Source organism: Ammospiza nelsoni, chromosome 3, assembly GCF_027579445.1.
Source record: "Ammospiza nelsoni isolate bAmmNel1 chromosome 3, bAmmNel1.pri, whole genome shotgun sequence".
NCBI classification, from domain to species: Eukaryota; Metazoa; Chordata; class Aves; order Passeriformes; family Passerellidae; genus Ammospiza; species Ammospiza nelsoni.
Genome location: NC_080635.1, coordinates 23,611,711 through 23,630,463, shown reverse-complemented (window position 1 = coordinate 23,630,463; position 18,753 = coordinate 23,611,711). Strand labels below are relative to the sequence as shown.

The 18,753-nt window shown below is 39.1% G+C and overlaps 1 protein-coding gene across 1 annotated transcript in view; it reads right to left on the bottom strand.

Moving 5' to 3' along the window:
- KCNH1 (potassium voltage-gated channel subfamily H member 1) overlaps positions 1-18,753 on the bottom strand; it is a 176,402-nt gene that overhangs the window by 61,005 nt on the left and 96,644 nt on the right. The window contains exon 10 of the mRNA XM_059468364.1: positions 11,460-11,656. Coding sequence (XP_059324347.1) covers positions 11,460-11,656 — 197 coding nt within the window. The remainder of the gene's footprint in view (positions 1-11,459; positions 11,657-18,753) is intronic.

The following is an 18,753-nucleotide window of genomic DNA, read 5'->3' as shown; positions in this document are numbered from 1 at the left end:
TGTATAGGGATTTTACATTCTACATCAGTGTCACATTTCTGTTTGAAAATCTGAATTCAAACAGATGTTTGACATAGCACATAACAAAGTGCACTTCCTTTTGAGGAAGGAATCATACACAGTTTGAACAAAAACCCAGTTGCTGGCTGCAAAATTAACACCAAATAAGAGGGGATGATTTGTGATCCTACTCTCAATGTATTTCTCAAAGTTCTTACACTGAGGCACAGCCCAACACACTCCTTAACACTTGACTTTAGCTGAAGGAACAGTTGGTAGCCACAGTTCCAGCAGATGACTGGCAAGGTGCCCTATGCGGTTTTGTTTGCAATTGGTTCATTCCCATGATGGCAAAGTGTGCTGGATTTCAAACTCAGAAACTCTCACAAGGCCACGCCTGGTTGTTACTTCACTCCAGAGGCAGAATCAAACACTCCAAAGCCTGGAATGGCAGCAGCCTGTAGAGCAGGCTGACATCAGACACCCAGGTACCTGTGTGACTTCTGGCAGCAGGCCTGAGGCTGAGCAGTGTGGCACGCTCCTGGCTGCTCTCCCCCAGCAAGATGCTCATCCAGAGGCAGCTCAAAGGCTGATTCTCAAGGATGGACACAGGAAAAACATCAGCTGTCTACCCACATAGGTTAGTTTGACCTCTCAGTGTTTGCAGTCAAACTGGGAAACTCCTTTGGTTCACACAAAATCTTAAGAGGATTCTTTTTTGTTGCATTTAAGGTGAACTACTTCTTCTATGCCCATCATGTGGCACAGCAAATAGAGCCCTCAGAGGAACTGTGGAGACCTGGCTGAGGCACACAGAGAAGAGAAGGACCTCCTTTGTCTCACTGACCAAAAGCTCATAGTTATGATAAAAAGTCTCAACATTTCAGCAAGAAAACAGGAAAGAACATTTCAGCCAGAAAAGAGGAGCTGGAAGAAGCCTTTGGTCTGGAGCAAGGATCACAAAGTCTCTATACAACCTAGCTGCAACCTCCAGAGCTTAGTTTCTTCTGCTTTCCTTTTTTTTTGTTTGTTTGTTGTCCCATAGGGAGCAGTTATTTCAGCTTTCATTGCAGTGCCAAAAAGGATCAATTGGATCACTTAGATCATAAAGTTTGATTGCTCAAACATGTAAGTTGGCCAATGTAACTCAGCTTTCATGTTGCACAGTTATCTGCATTTTCTCTCCTTCATGGAGTACCTTGAACAGGTTGTGTTTGGATCTGCAGTCATATGAGTTCAGCCCTTAGTGACCCTAGAGGAGACCAGAAGGTCAAAGCTGTTATGCCAGGAAATCATTTCCTTTAATAAGTTTTGTCCTGGACCCAGCTGCTTCCCAGACCAGAAAAAATCATTTTTAGAAAAAATGGAGGGTATCAAGTCACTGTTCTGTCATTTGCTTGGTCAGTAGTGCTTCACAGTGAAGCACCAGGTTATACCAAAACATAAACCCACTAGGCCACAGAGGTTACCATGACATTAACATAATTAGTGCAATTATAATACATGATAGAATGTGACACACACATGCAAAAGAGCCTGGGTAGCAACATGAATATATTAGAGTTTGTGACATTGGACTTACTTGGGAGCTTCAGCAGTAAGTCAGTCACTGCACAAATACACACACATATATATATATATATATATATATATATATATACGCACACACACACTCTTATGCACAGATAGAGATGGCAGGCACCAAAAAATCCTTGTACCTTGTTTTTTAAATTGGAAACACAGAAAAATTTTCAAACTCTCGCCATTCAGTCACAGTAAGCAGATGATTGCTTTGGAGAAAGGGTAGGAATTCCTTGAATTCCCCTGGAAAGTCCCTTCTTTGCAAGCTTGGTGGAGGGTTGGACTAAAGGACCCCATTCCACTTGACTGTGAGCAGGTGGTGGAGCGCACGCGCATACTGAACACACCATGCAGACAGACTCCACATATTGCACATCTACTTCTCTAAATCAACACATTAGTAAGGAAAAGTATGAGTTTGAAATTGGGATTAATCCTTCCTTTCACTCTTTTCACTAGGAAGACTAGATTCCCAGACTGTGTAAGAGCAGCTAAACTCTTTTGGATTATTGTCTTCTGTCCCTGGTGGTGGGCCAACATTTAGAACTTCCTCAGTTCCTAGGAAATGCATTTTCTATTTTAAAAAGGCTTGGGGGAGCTATTCTGGGGAATCCTCATTCACTCTGAATAACTTTTCTCTGTATTAAAATTATTTCTATGCTTTAGTCTATGTGGGTGGAGGAGGGTAAAAATCAAAGTAATGCATTTTCTTCTGTTGGGATAAACAAGTTGGTGTGGGTGTGTGTCTCATGTTTAAATGAGACAAAACCTTTTTTTAACGTCAACTTTCTATTACTCATCTGAAAATACCTTCACAAAAGCCAAATGTGTCTTTTTTAAGGATTAAAACAGTCTGAAAACAAATTTTATTTTAATTCACTATCAACCTTGTTAAGGGCATTTTTCATCTACTCAAAACAGCTTTCTCATTTATAGAAAAACTTTAAGGACACTTGACAGATTTTTAAAAAGTCAGAATTTTTTATTTTATATTTAAGACTGAGTATTTTATGGGTCACTGATAAAAAAACATTTCAAAGACATTTCAAGCAGGTCTCCTCAAAATGTGATAAAAACAAACCAAGCATCAATTCAGTTTCTGGATTGATGAATGAAGTGCTTAACTCCAATTTCTGGCTGACCAGAACTCTTTCTGTTCACTGCATTTTCCTTCCAAGTACTGACATAGAATTGGAATGTCTTTATTGACTTAACATTGACATAGTTTTCCATGTTTTCATGTTTCCATGTGTTTTTCTGTTAGAAAACACATTGTCAAACAGTCAGAATTCTGGGCTTACAAATTTAGTCAGCACAAATTTAATTCCTAATTCAGTGATCAGAGTGCAAATGATAGTTAAGAATTTAGTGACCAGCATGGGAAAACCTATAAATCTACAATAGCACAGAACAGGAAATATTCTCTTAACTGAAGATAACTAAGGCAGTTATGGTTTTAGCACCAGCTTCATAAAAGAATCATATTCTTCCATTTTAAGGTGATTTGGAAGCTGAATTTCACCCATACCAGCTCTTCCATCAATTTTATTGATGATTAAATATCTAAATATCTAATATCTATTGACGACTGCATTGCTTTTAATGGGATTTGCTAGTGAAAGGCCTATCAGAACTTCAACACCTCAATATTTCTATGAAGAAATACACAGCTTGCTCTGCATGGCATACTAAGTTACTTCTTTATAACAACTGTGCAGACATTATACTACAGCACCTAAATGTATGAAAATTACTCATTATTCATAGTAGCAGAAGGCATCTCAAACATGTGATGAATTCATTAAATCAGTTTAGAAGGGATTAGTCATTTAAGAGCATTCTGAAGAAGCATTTTGCTACTTACCCGCAGAGCTTTATCTAAGCTAAAATTTACATGACAACATAGCATGCAGTGAGTAACAGAACAGCTTTGTTGTGTGGTTTGGGTCTGTGTGGTGAGGGTTTGATGGCAGACAGGCTGCAGAGGTGGCTTCAGTGAGAAGGCACCAGGACCTGTCCCTGTGTAGGACCCAGCAAGTTGTGGTTTGCTCCAAGGCTGACCTGGCTGAGCCCATCAGCAATGGCAGCAGCACCTCTGTGGTAACACATTTAGGAAAGAGTAAAAAAGCACTGCTGCACTACAGCAGCTGAGAGAGAGAAGTGAGAACATGTGAAAGAAATTCTGCAGACACCACGGTCAGAGAAGAAGGAGGGGGAGGAGGAGGAGGCACTCCAGGGGCTGGAGCAGAGATTTTCCTGCGACCCATGGTGATGACCATGGTGGAGACTGTGGAGCTGCAGGTTATCCCCTCTGGCTCATGGAAGCCCATGGTGGAGCAGACATCCACCTGCAGGCACTGAGGGGGCCTTGAAGGAGCAGGTCCTCTGGCCAGGACCTGTGGCTCCCCAAAGGATGCATGCTGGAGCAGCTCCTGAAGGACTGCTCCCCCTGGAAGGGACCTGCACTGGGAAGTTCCTGAAGAACTGCTGCCTGTGGGAAGGGACATACATTGGACAAGTTTGTGAGGGACTGTCTCCCATGAGAGGGACCTCATGCTGGAGCAGGGTGAGTGTGAAGAGAAAGGAATGGCAGAGAACAAGCATTATGAACTGACCACAGCCTCCATTCCCCACCTCCCTGTACTGCTCAGGGGAAGTAGACAGAAGACTTGGGAGTGAATTTGTGCCTGGGAAGAAGGGAAAGAATGGGCAGAAAGCGTTTTTTAGATTTTTTCTTATCTGGCGTTATCCCACTCTGATTAATTTGTAATAAATGAAATTATTTGTTTTGCCCTTGATGGCAATTGGTAAGTCATCTCCTTGTCCTTATCTCTCAACTCATAAACTTTTCATCTTATTTTCCTCTCCCTGTTCTGTTGAGAAGGGGGAAGTGATAGAGAGGCTTGGTGGGCACCTGGTAATCAGTCAAGTCGCAACCAGCCTTGGTGGTAACCAGCCAAGGTCAACCCACCACAGTGTTTTATACTTCCTAGTCAATTATGTTTTCTACTGTACACACACATCCTCACTATGTAAACTATTTGTCTGTAGCCAGATCTTCCTCTCCCTAGGGCTCCAGGCCATAAGCATTAAATAGAACAGAAACAAGTTTACAATTTTGGAACTTTTGGAAAATAGATAATGGAGTTACTTTGGCTTGAACACAATCACATGCATCAACAATCACTGTAGGTGTATGAATGTTAAAAGCTTGCAGCTCATCAAATCCTCTCTAAGGGTGGGTGGTAATGCTTTACCTGAAGGGGTCCAACAAACTACAGAGGAGGAAGAAATCCGAGGTCCTGCTGAGAGCATAAGGCTTCAATTCATTGACAGACATAGCACTAAAATCATCACAGAAGATGTGCAAACTTTATGACACACACAGTGCCTCAGAGCATTTTCAGTACAGAGTGTAAAGTCTATTTGACCAAAAATCTGAGGGCCAGCAAGACAGTTCTCTGTCAGAGATAGGAGTTAAGATGTCCAAGGCCAGAGAAAAGATGCAGAAATGCATTATGGAATCTAATAATGATGAACCAGAATAAAATACATTTTGTTTAGACTGACATAAAGAAACTGTGTATACAAGAGTATCCGACTCCCTGAACCGCTTTTAAAAAGCAGCATGGGAAAGAACACAGTGCTTAACTGTTAATTTACATTTGGACAGGTTTTTTGGAAATTGACAACTTTGCCTCCTTGGGAATTTGGCATAATTCACAAGTCACAGGCCCTTCCAGACATCTCAGTCATGTCCAATGTCCTCAGTTTTCAGTGCTGTAAGATGCACGCCAGTCAAACATCAAAATCCTCTTCCCACAGGATTTGTGGGATTGTTTTGGTGAGTACAAACACAGGAGAAAGAAGCAGGCTGTCAGTTTGACCATTATGAAATCCATCATCAAATGGGACAAGATTCTAAAATTAAAACCTTTCTCTTCTCAGTGTAAGAAAGCTTTGTTGAAACCTTCCAGCAATTCTGGCTTTTGTGTACCAGAAAAAATTCTGGGATACCATTTTGAACCTCCATCATGAAAAAGAATTTTAAAACTTGTCATGTGAAAAGGCAGAATATAAGGCCATGGACTGCCCCTTTGAAAACAAACTGCTTTCAATACCCACTGAGATTTAAAATCAGGGTTTGAGGCACTCCTAGCTGAAATGTAGGATTTGAGAGAGGTTCTCTCTCTAGTTAGAGCTTACACTATCAAAAGAAGAAAGATTAAGCTAATGCTGAAGAGGAAAGCACAATTACATTTCAAAATTGCTTTTTGAAAGAGATGCTGGGAGTCCTGTCCACTGGCACAGTTGGAATACCATAGAATACACACACCTCTAAATGTACAAAAGCAAGTACTGTTACACTGCCAAGGAGAGAGACTATTCTGTTACAATCACTGCTCTCTCAAGCATGTTCAGACTAGGAGCTTTGGCTCTAACTCACTAAATCATGTTTGATTTGTAAAAATGCAGAATATTCTTTGCCACTTTCACTCCAACAAAATCCCAGTAACATACCTAGATCCTACTGCCCTCCTTCTTTTATATTAGGATACAAATTTCAGCTTCTGGGAAAGCTACTTGCGCTTTCTATCATGACACTCCAAAGTATTCAGAATTAGTCATTTAATCTCTATCCAGGCTAAAATGGCTTACTAGAGAAATCTCAGCTTAATAAATTATGTATTAGAATTCTCCCTTTTATGTAGTGTGAGCAGACATTTGAGCTATAACATCATTTATGGCTGCAGCAGAATGAAATGAACAAATGCAGGGTGGTACAACCCAGTGGAAGTTAATATTGGTCACAAAGCTCGTGCACATGGAAAGAAGCAACTGCCAAAGCCAGAACATTTGCCAAAGGCCTTTCCCATTCTTACAGACAGCAAACTTGCATCCCACCACAAGCCAAAGACTTGGTAGCTATGGAGGAAAACTTGCACCCCACCACAAGCCAAAGACAGGTAGCTATGGAGGAAGCTTTTATCGTCTTATAGCTCTACCAACCTGGAGCTATGATATCCAGTTTGGAAACCCAGAAGTGTTTAAATATTTGGTGGGAACAACCAGATCTCTTCCATCCAGCCTGTGAATCCTGCTGCCCTCCCAGCTTGCAGCATTTCCTTTGTCCAGCATACCTTTCATGAGGGTGAGTTTGTCACTTGACTATCCCACAATACCCCCAGTGTCTACACTCTGGTTCCCCTCAAAGATTCCAAAAACAGAGAGAAACACCAAGTTAACCTGCTGCTTTAATTTCAGAACGTTATTACAGCAAGTATTGCTCTGAAAAACCTCTCTCAGTTTCCTTTCAGCTGCTAAGTCTTCAAGTCCAACACACAGCACCCACAGACACAGACTGCAGTTTCAGTTTCCTAGGAGGGTGGAAAGTGAGATGCAGCAGATGATTATCCCCCTGTTCCCACTTAGATGAACATTTCAGTGACTGGCAGCAGAAGGAGTTAATTAAAGGTCTGCTTTCTCCTTTCCTTTAGGAAAAATAAGAAGTTTTCTAAGTCTGAGCTCCACTCTGAGGTAACTAGACAACTAATAGCTTCAGGAGGGATTTTAGTCACTTGAGGAAACTGCTCAGGAAGTCACCTGACAGCAAGCTGACACTTTCAGAAAAGAGGATATTTCACTGGCATTTGCTGAGAAAGTGAGTGAAAGGAAAGTGCTTTCACAGCACAGACAGGGACAATAATGACATGCCAGGCACAGAGCACTGGAAACTTCTCCCTTGGCCACAAAGTCTTTAAGTATCACAGGCAGTAACCTTTTACACCTGCAGGTCTGTTCTATGGAAGGCATAGAGGGGATACACAGACCAGAGGTGTCCTGCCCTCCCAGCCCAGCTCAAACCACATTCAAGACAAGCATGAAGAACAGCACAAGGCGTGTTGCCTTTTACTTTGCCTAAATCCAGCTCTAGGTTCAGCTAAGGTCAAGACCAACTGAGCAGTCTGGGTGCCTTCCAATGTACCTGCATGTTTGCTTATTTCTGTCACAGCCATCAGCAGAAATGCTGCGAAAAGAGTTTTAGCAGGTTTGTTTTTACCCCAACTGGCTTCAGCAATGGTATTGAAACAATTAGATCAGATTGGATGTTTGTAAACAAGCCAATGCCATATCCACTGCAATCAGTGATATGTTGACAGATGTTAATAGTGTTACACATGATACCCTTTAAATCAGAGCAGCAATTGATTTTCTTTTACTGGCACATGGACATGGTTGTGAGGAATTTGAAGGATTGTGTTGTATGAACCTGTCTGATCATTCTGAATCCATCCATACAAAAAAAAAAAAAAAAAACGTACAAAAGCTGAAAGATTTGACAGCTCCAATTAAAGAAGATGGTGGATCCTGGTTAGATGACTTGTTCCAAGAATGGAGCTTTGCACCTTGGCTAAGGGAACTTTGTAAGATAGGTCCATATGTGTTGGGTGTTTTGGTCGTTATATTAGTAGTAATACTGTGCATACTTCGGTGTGTGCGACAAATGATGGACAAAACTATCAAAGTTTTTATCAAAGAGAGAGGTAGGAAATGGATTCACAGAGAGCTCTCAAAATCTCACAGAGATGGTGGATGAAGGTGTAGACATGGAGGAAGGTTTTGAATTAAGGCCTTGGAATCGAGACTTTTTTGAACAATGACTTGCAATTGTTATTTATGCCCTTTGAACGAACTGGACTTCCACAGCATTAAAATTGCTGTGTTGTGATATAGCAATGCTTAGTGCGACCAAAAAGATGCTTTAAGTAAGTAATAAGCAGATATACTATAATAAAGCTACAAAATGCAAAGTAGCAATAAATGAAACAGTTATGAAGGTTTCTTTTTAGGTGAACTGAGAGGGGGAATTGTGGGAATCCATAAAATCAGAGGGTCTTGGGAAATCTACAAAAGGCAGGTCTCAGAGACAGTAGAACTGTGATGAGAGCTAAGCAGCAGCCATGAGATAGGTCAGCAGAAAAATTATGTAAGAAGTAGAAAAGTAAGGACAAATACAACAATGGTCTGTATATTAACACTTGTCTAGAATAACTCCCTAAGCTACAGAAAAGTTATCTAGCAAGATGTTAGGAAGCTCTAAACTTAATAATGGAGCTCTGTGCATTGTATCTTAAGGCTTACAAGTAGGTATTGTATTCAAAGTAAGCAGGCATTGTTTTAACCAAAGGTACGTGAGCTTATAGTGGTTGGATAGAACTACTGTCAAACTGCTTTTGCTTTGTGTGATTGGTCAAAAAACTTATAAAGCAAGTTGTAACATTAAGTTCTTTGTCTGCTGCCTGTGATGTGAGCTGCTGGCACCTTCCCATTGTCATAACCCTGTAATGAGACTGATGCCGGAAAATCAAACAGCTCAAGGCACGTTCCTGGCAGTCCCATCCCGTTGGTGATTTGTACATAGACCCCGGCCGGGGATAAAGCTGAGTGAAACCAGGCTACAAAAAAAATCACCCAGCCCTGCATAGTGGCACTCAGTACCACAACCAGCTACAGGCATATGTGCCCTGAAGATGGGGACACCTCACAGGAGTAACTGAGCCTAGAAATATAAGATCTTTCTGAAAAAAAAAAAATCCCCAAAGCTGCTTTTTCATGTATTTGGAATCTGTATTAATATATTTGGGAGGAATATACAGTATCTATGTTTCAACTAATTGAATGCTTTTGGAGCCAGAGATGGAACTGTTTATTGAAATGAAAAGTGTAATTCTGGTATTTATACTCTAAAGGATATGCAATACATCACAAATGTAACCAACAGAAGGTACCAGTTCATCTTAATTCTACAAAATTCCATTTGCAGAAATAGACCAGAGAAGTGTTAGAAGCGACAGGCTGGGGAGCTATTTCTATAAAAAACCAAATCACAGATATTTAAACCAGAATAAATTCTAAATTCTAAAAAGTTGCCTTTTAAAGTGCATCACCTCAGATTGCTAAAGTATTGTACCTTCCACGCATTTCCAAGAGCATATATGATTCACATTATTTAACATTTGCATTCTGATTGCAATCAGCCTTCTTTTAATAAAATAGTGTTACAGTCTGCTAACTTAGAACCATCAAATTCTCACTTCCATTATCAATCAATGCCACTTTTCTGCTGACTGCAACTCAATTAAAATCCAATTATTTAAATAACTGGATGGAAATTGCTATCATAAGATGTACATTTTTATTAGGAACATTTTGTATAGAAAATTGACAGCACAGAATTACTGATGCTACAGTTAAAAAATGCTTCATAACCTGGGCTGGGAAAAGCAATGCTAATAAATATGGAGGGACAGTGGCACTACTGGAGTAGGTATTTGATTCTAAAGCTGGGCCTTTTGGCTCAGATCAGGTCAAAAATAATTGAATTCTGCTAGCATTACTATGAGTTTTGAAAAAGTTGGGCCTTCTAAGCCTCAAAGCTTGCTATTTCTACAGATTTTTGAGAAAGAAAAAGGTAATTATATATTCTGAGAGCATCTTACCACATTAGCCACAGAGTTAATTATAAAATATGTCAGTCATTGATACTGATTCTTGAGGTGACAGCAATGTCAAATTCCTTCATTTATTTTATTTCTTACATTAACTAAGACCGAGTAAGGAGCTGTTTATTAACAGGACATCTCTCTTAATATGCTTGCAGCTGTGTACCTTCACTTGAAAAAAACTACTTAGGAGGAAATCCCCAAGTAAAAATTTGCTTCTTAGTTTTTAATCACATCAATTTTCTACCAGAGCTCTGATTTATTTCACCAAAGTGTGGATCACACATTCTTCTTTCATCCAACACTAAAAGGCTGAACTCTTTTATACTGATAACATATGGAGATAAAAAATACCATCATACTACTTTACTTTCTGTATGCCAATTCTATATATTAAAAAAATCTTTAAAAATGTCCAGTTGAAAAGTGTAATCTTATAAAATAGATTTAAAATATTAAAAGATTTCTCTTTTTTCAGGTCTAATTATCTAGGACTCACTTGGCACCTGGAAATTACAATAGAGAATCATTTTTAGGAACAAAAAAGTTTCCTATCAAACATATTTCTTTAGCTGATCACAAATACCCCTATAAAGCAAGTACAGGTTCTCTAATGTATTTCTTTTCAGCGTAATATTATTGTCTTCTACCTTGCATCATAAAATCCTATCATCTGCATTATACCCACTACTATTTTAATAAATTTCTGCAGAGGTTGTTCACTGAAGATTACACAGAGGATTTAAACTGGGCTATTAGATTATGATTACATGCATTTGACAAAATAACTTGAAACGGCACAGAACAAGGAATGAAAAGAGCCAAAAAATCAAGGATAAGAAAATGTAAATATTATAGATAAGCAAAGTCATTCCAAAATGTGATTTATAATAAAAGAAACAACTCTTGATAGAATGTCGTGTTCATATTACTTTTCCATCATGTCTACTGTACTTGACTTTTCTTCTATATATTATATTTTATATCTTCCCTGTCATTTTCCTTGTGATTTCAGGCAACATCTCTAAAATATTTTTAGATGCTTTACAAACTGAAGTTGCATTACATAGTGAACACTGTTTATCTCAAGTGCATGACAGTTTTCATAGATGCTGGAACCGGTTTACCTCCTGGAAATGTATAATACTTTCACATACATACAGTCTAGCTCCCTCTGAAGCTAGCACTGGAATAAATACTCAGAGCCTTTTGACTCTATATGCCAGCAGGGTATCCCAGGCAAGCTCTGAAAAGTCATCTTATAAAAGGGTGCGCAAGAAATTCCAGAACTCAAGTGATTCCATTTTTTTCATGCAGACAGTCCTTAAAAGTGAGATAATTTACATGATGCATGTTAAAATCACAGCTACTTACCCTTTTTCTCAAATTGTAGGTCAAAATGAGATTTCTGGAGAAGGAGTGTGAAAAGGCAGTGTAGAATTCCAGCACTTTCTGCAAGGCATCCCTTTTAATCACATGCAGATCACAGTAAGTCAAAGCCCTCACATTAGCACACGACTGGGCGAGAGTCGACTCCTTCCAGAACACATCACCAAAAACATCTCCTTTGCCTAAAGAAAATCAACAGCATTGCTTTCATTAACAGCACTATTTCCATCAAAAATATAAAAGAACAGACATCTCATTCATGCAGTCCAGTTTCTTCTGCTTTTGCACTCAGGAAAAAAAAACTGTCAGGGAAAAAACCAACTTTGAAATATTTAACTGATAACTTTTTTCCATTATCTTTTTCTTAATTAAAACAGCCTACAAAACTTCATAAGAATAAATCATACTTTAAAAGAGTTCTATGTGACAAGTCTCCTTTAAATATCAGTAAAGGTCTTTTTCTAAAAATCAAGAAAAGTGCTTCATTCTCGGTGCATATTTTCTTATGATCCCTTTCAAAGAAATTAATTAAGAGGAAATGGTTTTTCCCTTCCTCCTTTTAACTGTCACACAAAGGATCTGTTTCTTACATCTGTGTTGTTGATTTTTCTTTATCTGGCTAACATTTACCCACTGTTGTGTCAATAAAATCATCCTGTATCACACATCAGTACAGCTACAGTCTGCAGCTAAACTGAGTCCAAACCAAGAAGAGTACAATTAGTTATCCCCAAGATAACAATGGCAAGGCATGAAAGTTCAGCTGTTTCTCACTGGAAGGAAGCAAAGAGCCATTTCCTCACACCCTTCCCATGTGCATGTCTGTATGAGCTTGGGGCAGCAGTGAATACTGTGGGATACTGCAAGGATGGCATTTGCACCAGTCTGGGCACTACAGTGCAGGGCATGTACACCAAAATCCAGATGAGGAGCGATCCTGAAATTGTCAGGACTTAACTGGCTGAACCCCATTTCAGGCTGGGCACAAATGGACTGTGTAGGAGAAAGTTACAAGTTTATTTACAAGAGTAATGGTCTTTTTCCCCTCTGTTTTCCAATACATAATGCCAACAAAAAAGGAATTCACTTGTGACCTTGATAATGAAAAGCTATACTTTCCTTGTTTTGAAATTAGTTTTCCTCCCAAACTTCTGCTGTGCTGTATCATCACTGCCCATCTCTCTAAGGACCAACGACATGGAAATACATTCCTATCTATCAAGTTTTGATAGGAATGGTCCATTGTCTTAAAAGTAATACCTTGCCCATAGCAATTCTTAAATCCAAAGCATCAAAATATGTATTAGTTTACTGACTTCACCCAGGTTCTTTTAGATTCCTTCCCTAAATAAATCATCATTTTTGAAAGCCTATATAAAGTCAAGAGAACTATCATGAGTAAAGAGTTCAGAAAGAAAACTTCTAAATATAACTCAATATTGCCATCTCAGTCCTTCAACTGTACTTCCACCCTTACCTAATCTCTTCCACTAGATGATAAGCACTTTTTCTTTGGGAAAAAGCTATCAGCTTGATGTTAAACTACCCTGAATTGCAATAAGTTGTTATTAACTCTGATGTGTTCCCAGTCTTACTCAGAAGACCTACACCATCCACCTCACATGGATCAGTTTAGATCCTGACTGCTTTGGACTTTATTTTAATTTTAAATGTGTCTATACACTGAAACCACCTGTTGTGTTACCACATTTTTCACAAAACTAGGCAAAGGCACCATAAAGATAACCTTTCTTTCACCTCTAGTCTCTTGCATAGGACAATGCCAACATCTGGAAAGAGTACAAAAGCTTCATATCACCAAGTATGGTGGCAATCCCACAGACCAGTAAACACCTTTTCTTTTTAATAGCAATGACTTTTCACATTTTCAATTATTTGTATGGTTTCTGTTAGCAGATACATTAAAAATGGCTAAAGAAAAAAATCTTCCATGCAGTTGAAACAGATCATCTACAAGGCTTTCAGACAAACACACAATATATTCAAAACTGAAATGAAACAATTTTTACACCCCATAAAAACCGATATGCTTCACTGGGTAAAAATGGATTGTTTGCCTTTGGAATAAATATGCTTTTATTCACAATCTTCCAGGCAATTAGCTAAACAACTGTTTTAATTAACGCTCTAGAATCTATCAAGCATTGAATTGTGCCATCACTGATGAGCAACAGTAAGAGCTGCTAGTCCAAGCACAAGGGAGAGGAATTCTAACTCATTTCTAAGAGCATTGCTTAACATCTCCAGACAAGTTTCCCTACCCTAAAATGACAGCCATTATGTTACTGCCTCACAGTAATGTGATAAATAATTAGCACAATCCAAGCACAAACACCACGGTGCTGCTGTGCCTACCTTGGAAATGAGGTACAACAGAAGATAGTTATATCTTACTCTTCTTGGGGAATTTAATTCTGCTTTTCTCATAACACAGACACAATTTTGTCCCTCACTTGTGGCAGCAACCACAGTTTCCCTTCACTATTTTTAACTCTTCCATCTGAAAAAATCTCCCTCCTGCAATGTCCTGCTGCCTCCCATTAGAGGCAAGAGGAGCACAGGAAGGAGCTGGGTCTGCTGGGTGCCTGCTGAGCCAAACCAGAGAAAACCAACACATGAGCGACAAACTCAAGTCAGATCACAGAAGACCCTGCTTTTAAGAAACAAACTAAAAAACCAAAAGAAATTGTGCTCTTTTATTAAAAAACTTCCTAGAAGTTAACAGCCAGTGATCTAGCTGAAAATGAATCCTACACTGTACTTGAGTTTCCAAAGCAAGGCACATGCAAGCACCTCATTGCTTTATTTCTGTCAAGTCCATTTTCTAAATGATGTGTACCAAAAGTATCAAATTTGATTGCCAGATTCTTAAAAAAAAACTTGTTTGGCATTTATAGAAAAATGAGGGGGGGAAGGAGCAGTAGAAATCTACACAGCAAGGAGGAATTAAAATTCCACCCAGGATTACCTGCACTCCATTAGAACAATTAGCCTCTTATGCATAATAAGGAATTGCATACCATCTCCCTTTGTCTATATGTTCTCCACAAAGTAAGATCAACCCCTGTGGGAAAAGGAATCAAAAAAAAAGGGGAGGCAGACTAAGTGGGTGTTTTATCAAAACCATCTGTAGTTGGAAAGCAAGAAGGGTATGGTGATACTTCTGAGGCAGAAGGTGCTTGGCAAAGTCCAAGGGCTGCCTTAAAGAACCTGAGCCAAAAGCCTCTTTTTATACATAACTCCAGGCTTTAGGTATTTCACCTTACCTTTGAAAAAATATTAAAAAGCCAGAGAAATGCAGATGGCCATTTGTTTGTCAGTACTTTGCATTTCTCATTCCCAGCTTGCTGAATTCCAGATGTTTGCCAGGAACATTATCTGTCAATCACACTTAAAGTGGATGATCTAAGCTTTTACCATCAATCATTCATATTCCCTGCTGGATTTATGGGCTGAGGACATTTTCCACCATCAGCTCAGCATGCATTGGAAAGCCAAACAGTTTTCTGCCTTTTATGTTTCCTTGTTTGTTTTAATTATAATAACAAGTCCCCAAACCCAGATATATTTAAACTGTGAAGAAATATTATATAAAACTGTGTGTTTCCATCTTTATTCTTCCCCAGTTTCTTCTCTACATCAAACTTGCTGTTTATCTTACAAGTGAAAAGATGATTTCTCTGTTCCCACTGCCAATTCAGCCTGAGTCAGGCATAAGGCCAGGCCACATCCTGAAAGCAGCACCAGTGGTGAAGATCTGATTATTGCAGCTTAGTCAGGTGCTCTCCTGGTTCTGAGCAAAGAACCTCTCACATTACAACTGAACTGCCTTGATACCACAACAACTCTTGGCCTTTTCACTCTTACAAGGGGAAAGACTGAGAGCTCTTCTCTCAGGCAGAAGATACTCTACTCCAAAAAAACATGACTCATGTGGAATACGTGTTTGGCTGACAACTTTTGGGTTCTGGGTGTCTGGAAGTGCTGGTGCAGTTTTGGTGTGATAGCTGAAGATGAAGCTATGGATTCATGTATTGCAGGTCTTCCAAGTCAGTATGGATTTTGAAGGCATTCAGATGAGCCCATGGATTTTCAGTACATCAGACAAAATATTCATGTTTGAGCCATTCTCAAAGCAATAGTAATCATTTTTACAGCAGCAACTAGTAGAATCTAGGTCATGTCCCCTCCCAATTTGCCTTCATCTGCATGTTTGAACAATAGAATTAGACCTGACAGTGTCAGCAGATACAAAGATCAGACAGAATGACCAAATATTGCTTATGGTTGAGCAGCGAATGACCAGACATTGCTCACTTCAGTGGCAATGCAGTACCAAGCATATCTTGGCAATCAGGTGTTTAGCAAACACATCTGTGATCCTGATCCACAATGATTTTCCCAGCGCAGCTCCCCAGAGCCCCCACACTGGCCTGCACCCTCAGGATTGCTCTCCACCTCCAAGCAGTGGGAGACACCAACTGCTATAAAAGCAAACACACAGATTTTCTAGGGTCAAACTCCCCCTGTGATCCTCACATGGTTTTTTGGCTTCAACTGAAAATCCTTCCCTTCTCTCTTCCCTCATTTCCTCCAAATCTAAAGCATGCAATTTAAACCTTCCCACTTTACAGGGAGAAGAAAGATTCAAGGAAAGTAAAGATAACAGAGCAAAAGTAATTTTCCCTCTTGGTGCATTAATGCAACAAAACCTGGCAGCCAGAAAAAAGCAGAGCTACCATTTGGCAATGAGGTGGAATATTCAGTGTCTGTCCTGCAGATAAATTGCACAACTTGACAGCCACTCAATAGCCACAGTCGGGCTCTCCAGCACAGTACAGCCAGCAGGAGATGATGCATGGAAGTTGTTTGCTGCTTTGGATTCTCTTAAGATTTCTCAAGTGCAAACTGAGACATGTAATGAAAAGTGAATGACCAACTGCACTGCAGAGAATATATTATTTGTCATTAACCGGAGGTTTCAACTACTCCTTTCCTCTAATTAGACCTCCAAAACTCCTGAGTATCTTTGCCACAGAAACCAAAGCAAGTGTTACAGAGGTAACAAACTGAAGTTGCTCTTTCAGTGATTTGCCTGGTTCATGAACAGAAACACAGAGTATCTGTTTATGCTGTAAACCACAGTCTGGCAACATTTTGCAGACAGTTTACTACACAACTGCATCAGTTTTCTTTGCTGAAACACATTACTCTACAGATAAAATAAAAAAAGATATTTTAGAGATGAGTAGCAACAACATGATTAAGTTACTGCTAAATTTTCTATTATTGTTGCTGTAATTAAGGTGCTTATTTGTCTCACGAATACAGAATATAGAATTATATTTCACTACTTGATGTACTGTGAAGAGGAGTTTTAAACATCAACTGGGCCCTACCAGGTTTATTCACAAAAAAAGCCAGGAGGCTTCACCAGAATCTGCATGATTTATCCTTATTTGCATTTTAATGGTTACTATAAAAATGTTATAAACATGTGGGCAGTTTGTACAAACTAGAGGATATGCAGTAGCAGGTAACTGGAGTAATAAATATATTTGAATGTATTTGCATTGGTTAATAATAGAAAAAACACAGCTCAGTCTGTGTTGTCATTGCATGGGCAGTGCTAATTCTCTGACAAAAAAAAAGAACAAACCTATTTAAGAAGTTCAAATTGCATTATCCTCTGAGTTACTTCCCTGATTACTTAGGGACAGGCTTTATATTATAGGTATTGCTTTAAACATACATTAAAGCCCCAAAATTGTATTATTTTATTTCAGACAAAGAATTCACAGGAGTTTAAATAGCAAGTTTTGTGTTCTGAAATATAGAAAGTAAACGTTGAAAACCTCATGAAATTTGCATCTACCCTACAAAAAAAAAAAAAAAAAAAGAAGATAAAAAAGACAAAAAAATTAGTAAATTAGTTCAGTGGTTCACCTGCCAGAAATCAGGGTCTTTATAGAAAGCTGACTTCCTTGCTAAATTATAATTTCTACCTCTTCACACCTCTTGTTGCAGCATGCACACAAATATGATGTGATGATGTGCAAGCCTTCCTAACACAGATATCCTGAGATATCAAGGGACATGCTGGAACAAAGAGCCTCATCCCTACCAGATCTCAATTTCAGCTCCCAGTGTCCTGCCAGACACTGCCAGCTTCCAAGGGGGACTTCTTCCACATGCAATGCTGTTGGACTGTTTAAGAGCACATTATGCAAAGGTGTCTAAATTCAGCACAATAAAACATTAAACACACCCAGAAGTTCCCTACTGAGGCCTCTGAATACTCCTCCTACTCAGTTACTCCAGCAAGTCATCAAATGTTTTAAAAATCTGTTTTTCCAATACCCTGCGCAGTCTTAAACCATCTACAAACAACAGTGGACAGGAGCTTTGGCAATTCATGCTTTTAATGTCTGTCAGAATTAGACACAAAACAAACAAAAAGTTTCAAAAATGGCAAGTCCTGATACCAGACCACCCCAGATGTCTGGAGGACAGGGATAAGGAACAGTCTGTCTGAAACTACCACGTGCCATGTGGGATAAACCTGTATTTCTGAATAAGAGTTTTAGTGCTGCTCCTTCATCCACCATGAAATTAAAATTTTATATTAATGTAGACCTCTTTATGCCATGTCCTTTTAAAAAGTTTAGCTGCCTCTCCATCTGTAATGCTTTTGCTAAGTGTGCCTGGACACTCGCTGAGCAAATCAGACTCTGAAAATTGTTCCTTAGGTTGATGTTTATTGAATCACTTCACAGAAACATGCAACTTGTCCAACTTGCCTATATAAATCAACCTAAAAAAACCCTACCTTTCAACTATAAATAGAAAAAGCACAATGGAACTACTGAGGATAAAGATGGATTTTAATTTCAATCATTCCTTTGTTGCAGTCTTATTCAATAGCACAAACAATGCTGAGATGTTAGATACTGTCAGAAAACTCTTAATGCCATCCATAATCCTGCAACCATTTCTTAAGCCTGAGAGCTCAGGAGCTTGGCATTTTTAACACAGAGAGGTGTACCTAAATTTAAAATTCAGGTGAAAAATGAAGCAGACAAGTATGGGACTTCTTCAAGGGCTTGGAATTAGGCTCTAAAATAACAGAAGGCTCTAAAATTAGGCTCTAAAATAACAGAGCTAATCTTTGAAAATGGAGTACAACATAGAGGAGTTCAGGGAAATCAGAGCTAGCTCAGGTACTAGGGACAGACTAAAGAGAGCAGCCTGGAGTCAG